Here is a 5,436-nt window from a genome sequence, read left to right as displayed (position 1 = left end):
GAATCACCAGTTATAACTTGGATAATTGGGTATACTGGCGTGGGATGATACGAGTATAAATTTAACTTAAAATGGAATTATTTGTTACCCTTCTGGCAAGCAACAAATATTACCCTGAGTGGGTTTTTCAAAACTGCTCAGCAATAGCATATTTGGTGTTCTAATGTATTTATTATTAGCTTCAGAAGTCAATAAAAGAAAGAGTCTGAAATCAATACTTTCTAATGGTAACCGCAGTACAAAACATAGCAAAAGCCACCTAGTTTTCAAAGCAGTCAAATTTATTTCCTATAGGGTGGGCGCTATGGCAAAGAGGTTAAGATATTTCACAATTAAAGACACCAGTTGAAGTCTTGTTTCTGAAATTATATTAACTCTATTGGGTGTGGATATCCACCCTGATGGGCCACAAACTCATGAGGTTTTTTTTTCTGGCTATGTGGTCTGCCACTGATAACTGACTGTGGCTTGGCTGTCTCCCTTCATACCAGAGGTAGAAAAAACCCGTACTCAAATGCCTTGGTGCTTAAATTTGAATATGCAGTAGGGAGGGGTGTATAAATTCAGGTACTAAAAAAATATTTTTAAAACATGCAGAGATAAGTGCTGTTGAATGTGTATGTCTGCTTCAGTCTGATCAACATCTGTAATGTTTGTACTCACTGAAATAATCACGTATAAACATGTTTTATTTTTGTTGCTCTTTGACATGCTTAGTCTTTACCTTGGGATTTATGGGAGGTAAGAACTTCATATGGCTTTCATCTCTCATCATGTGCTGTGCATGTGCCAGTGCCATCTCTTTGCGCATACCTGTCTCCTTTCCCTCGCTGCTTTTCCTTTCTGTACACCCCAAACCAAAGTTGCTTTTCCCACCTTTACACCACCTGTGAAGCCCCAGGGGCAGCCACATGTTTGCAAGTCAGGTCTGGCACTCTGAAACTTATGTCTCCACCAGCGCACAATCCCATTGCCTTTCCCTGCTAACTCACTCATCTTTCCTTTGGCATGATACTGTGACGTTCTCCTCAAACTTAATCCCATTGTGGCATCATCTTCACCCTCCACTGCCCAGTATTTCCTAAACTCCACATCCTGTTGGTCTTGTGTGCGATGCATAAATGTCTCAGCTGCCCCTTGTCCTTACTGCCTGTACCATTGGGTATACATACACGTTTGGAATTATCTGTGGTGTTTGCTGTTCATTGACCATTGTTGCCAGAAAGGCTGATGTGAAATAGCTCAGCCTGTGTCTACACTGAAAGTTCAGTGCAGGCTCAAGATTTACCTGGCATCTGCCTCAATGTCAGCTTTGGAGCTTGCTGGCAAGGGAGACCCTACGCATGCTCTGCATCTGAACCAAATCCAGACCCTCATTTATGCCCTCTAGATATATCGGGCCTGGGAAGGTCTCAGATTGCTGCAGATTGTCCCATTGGGAGATACTTCAAGCAGAAGTACTTTTGAGCCCCTCTGGACAAACAGCCAGCAGTGTGGACAGAAAATGCTTGGTCTGAGTACTCAAGCCTGCTATTTGAGCTGGCTATATCCCATGGTGTAGATGTAAGCACAAGTCCTTGGCTTATGCTGGGGAATCGAGTCCTGCCAACCTTTCCATTCTCAAGGGCCAGATCACCACCTAGAGTCAGTACTTGGGAGGACATAACTTAACCCTTGCTGAGAGTCTGGCCCAGGAACTCACTGTGGCCAGTGCTCTCTTTCACGTGAGCTTGGGTCACGTCAAGAAAGATGTTTCCCTTGTGTGTTTTATCAGCTATCAGTGTTTAACATCTGTCATTCCCATGTATGTGCATTGTCAGTCTGTCTTAGTAAGAAAGAAAAGAAGTCTGTGTTTTTGCAAGGAAAGATCTCGTGCCTTTCAAGTGGATGGGCAGGGGTGAGCTATGACTGTACCTGATTGAGCTGTGCTTACAGTCTGGGGTGTAAAAACTGTTTTGGGCCATTTCTCCCATCCTGGAAACTGATTTCACCCAAAGGACAATTTAATCAACCGGGGAATGCTACTAGACAAGATGTTCTTACCATGCCAATTCTGACCTTGGCATACCATACACAGTTAAAGAGCAGAGCTCCCTATAGCTGGGGAATCCTCCTCTTGCTCTTCAAGTCTTCTGAAGTGTTTTTGGTCTAATATTGTTCTTAGCTGTTGATGAGAGGAGACTTGTTGCATGGTTACATACTCCCACATGCCATGAGGCTAACAACTGCATAGAAACTTGGATGCAGCAGAACTTGCTTAGTTCTGCAGACTAGGAAACTTGCATTTGGTGTGTATGATGCTGCTGTTGGAATAAGCAAAGCTTTCAAACCTGGCAACAGCAGTGAGCAATTCTTCCTCTTCTCCCTATAGTATCTTTCTATGACTGTAAATGCTTTTATAGGCCTTGGGGTGCCCACAGGTACATAAAATAGAAAAATAAGTAGCTGACATGAAAACACCCTTTGAAATCCAGGGGATTAATTTAGTTTCAGTTTCTCTGGTTATTAACTACTGTTTTTGCAAATTAGCTGCTTTTAAAAAGGGAGCTCACGTTGAGCTCCTTTTCACTTGTCCACATAAAAACCATGCTTGGCCAGATAGAGTTGGGCTGGCATCTGTCCCAGTTTCAGTTTCACTGAATCCAAATAAAAAGCAACCTGGCAGTGAATCTAATTAAACAGGAGAAGCCTTTGTAGCATTTCATATGCATACATTTACCTTAGCACTACCAAAGCTGCTGTGGGAATCCTCTGCAGGATAGGAACAGCTCTGCTGTTTATAATAGCCTCTGGCAGTATAGGCCTGTGGACATGGTGATGGGAGACATGAGGAAAGATGTGATAGGAGAGGAAAGCATGGGTTAAATGGCACCATTGGAGCAGCTGAAGGTAAAGTAATGGCTTTTTGTTAAATCAAGGATTTATTTCTTCATTATTGCTGCTGTTACTAGAAAACTACTTGGAGCATTGTGCCAGTGCATGGCTAGTAGCCAGATGGGTGTAGAGTTAAGGGTTACCATGGTCATTGGTTTACACTGGGCTTTTGTAGGGTTGGGACTATGAGAATTGCAACATCAAAAAATGTGGACAATGCCTTGTTTTGAACGTGGTTGTGTTCAGGCGTACATGTGTTTACCAAATGTATGAGGCATGTAGGCATGCTAAAGCTGGTTTATTCACATGTATTAAAAATGGGAGATCTCTATGGCAATCTCTATTGTGCAAGTATAAAGTGGGTATCTGGTTAGATTCCGCAAAGAGGTGCGTGTGCCTGGTATAGAGAACAAATGGATACAGACTGGCCATGAATGAAGACACTCGGGCTGCAAATTAGACCCCTGAGATTCTCGTCAGGAGTCTTCCCAGGTGCTCCCTGGCTAGTCTCCCAAGGGGCTGATCTGCAGCGTTGATGCTACCGGATCCAACTTACTTCCTGTGTTGCTGCGGTTTCTGGGAGGGGCAAATGAATATCTTTAATTTTGTGTTAAAACAGAGTTAGCCTGACTTCAGGCAAGGGAGAATAAAAACTTGAACCGCTGGAAGTGTTTCAGAGGTGTTTGGTTTTGTTGTGCGCAGGAAACCCTGTCCGCAGGCTTCCTAGAATGGTCTGTGCCAGGCAGTGATTTGTAGGTGATGCTGAATATTTGTCCTTGGTGGTGGCAGCTTTTGTGCATTAGAAACTCCCCTCTCCACGAACACAAATGTGTGCACACACCATGTGGAATATTCATAGCAAATTTTTACTAACAGAATATTCACAACAGAATCCAAATTCATGAGACTCTGGGCCTATCCAAAATTAAATTGGGTGAAATTTAGCACAGTTTTCAGTTCAGTTTAATTCAGTGCTAATGTCATGTAGATGCTGGGTCCAGACTAAGTTCCATATTTGGACACATAATTACCATGTTTTTCTGTTTCTGGGAGTATGCAAAGGCTTAAACATTCCTTAATTGTTGATCCTTGGAAGTAGCCTACTGAGAGATCCTTGTCCCTTGGCATGCAAGCAGACTTGTATTCACATACAAGTGGGCAATCTGTATGTAATAATAGATACTGTGCATGTGTAAAGTAGGTCTGCGATTTAGATAGTGAAAAGAAAGAGGTGCACGGGATTTTTGGCGTTTCATTTCTTTCCTCTGGAGTATTGCCTGCTACATGGCTGAGTGAGGGAATGCAGGCTTTACTGTGATTTCACCGGGTTGCAGAGAAAGAGGGAGACAGAAACCTAGCAAGGTCCTGAGGTTTCTCATCTATTTGTCAGCAGATGGCAGCAGTCAACAGCACAGAGCACTTGGACAGACAGCTGCACTTTTCTGTATGCACACATAGCTGTAATGAGCATAACTCTCCACCTGGATGACTTTTGTATTGCAGCCTGCAGAAGCAGCCCATGCAGGAGCTGAAGCAGCTGGATCAGAAGCAGCAGCTGGAGCTGAAGCATCTAAAACTGAAGCTGATTCAGGATCGGTAAGCACCTCAAGGGACAGCAGTCCCTTTTCTCCATCACATCCCTTTGTCATACAGCAGATGTGGGAGGCTGGGCTGGGAAAAGAGATGTGGGGCTGCTTGGAAAAACACATCCCTGCCACCCCAGCAGTTACAATGCTCTTATTCAGAGGCCAGACTTAGCCGTTGCATTTTATCTGTGTAATGCTTAGGGAGAAGCTCTGCTGGAAGATCCACAAAAAGAACTGTCCCTTCACCCATGTTGTGAAGCCAGCCCACAGCCCATGCTGTGCTAAACTTGTGTTGTCTACTGGATTCCTCCTTGCTTGCCGTTTACTTTACCTACCCTGTCTTCTGAGCTCTGCCTGTGTCCCCTGAATATCCAGGGTTCCTCTTTTTTTCCTGACACTGCCACTTTTTTAGGGGACTGGAGTAGGTCCCATCTCGTGGCCACTTGGTTCCTATAGGCTGTTGCATTTGAGTTGTCTGTTCCACGAGGGCTCTACAAGAACTGCGTCATGACCGCAGTGAATGGGAAATGCTGGGCATTATAGTCCCAGAAAAACTCTAAATCCTCTCTGCCCTTCTGCAGCCTTAAGCAAAGGAAGACAGTGGTCACCTCTCCTGCCTTCTCACTGCTGACTCTGCTGTCCTTTGGGGTGTTTTTGTCACTGACTGGTGTGCTGGGAAAACCCACTGAAGCCATGGGTAGGGTTGGGATGTGGATCTTCCAGGGTGGGCTTGGAGCTGCAATTTTGGATTCTCTTTTCTCAATGGCTTTTTTTCCTTCCCTGGCTGCTGCTGCCTACCAGAGCTCTCTACCTGCTGTTGTTGTGGAAACTTTCCCTGCTACCGTCAATGGCACTGTGGAAGGAGGCGCTTCATCTGAAAGAGCTGACATGCCCCCAGGATTTCTGTTCAAGGTGAGTGTGTAGTGGTGGGACGCAGAGTTCCTGGTGTGCTGTGTCCGTGTCCGTGTGCCCCCCC

At 44.7% G+C, this 5,436-nt stretch overlaps 1 protein-coding gene across 4 annotated transcripts in view; it reads left to right on the top strand.

The window, feature by feature from the left end:
- The window catches only part of BIN1 (bridging integrator 1), a 60,514-nt gene that overhangs the window by 44,472 nt on the left and 10,606 nt on the right, over positions 1–5,436 (top strand). For all 4 annotated transcript variants that reach the window (XM_009323532.1, XM_009323533.1, XM_009323534.1 and 1 more), the window contains exons 11-12: positions 4,378–4,470; positions 5,262–5,372. In XM_009323532.1, the coding sequence (XP_009321807.1) occupies positions 4,378–4,470; positions 5,262–5,372 (204 nt within the window). The remainder of the gene's footprint in view (positions 1–4,377; positions 4,471–5,261; positions 5,373–5,436) is intronic.

The sequence above is a fragment of the Pygoscelis adeliae genome, unplaced genomic scaffold (assembly GCF_000699105.1).
Source record: "Pygoscelis adeliae isolate BGI_AS28 unplaced genomic scaffold, ASM69910v1 Scaffold664, whole genome shotgun sequence".
NCBI lineage: Eukaryota > Metazoa > Chordata > Aves > Sphenisciformes > Spheniscidae > Pygoscelis > Pygoscelis adeliae.
This window is presented reverse-complemented; position numbering and strand designations above follow the sequence as displayed.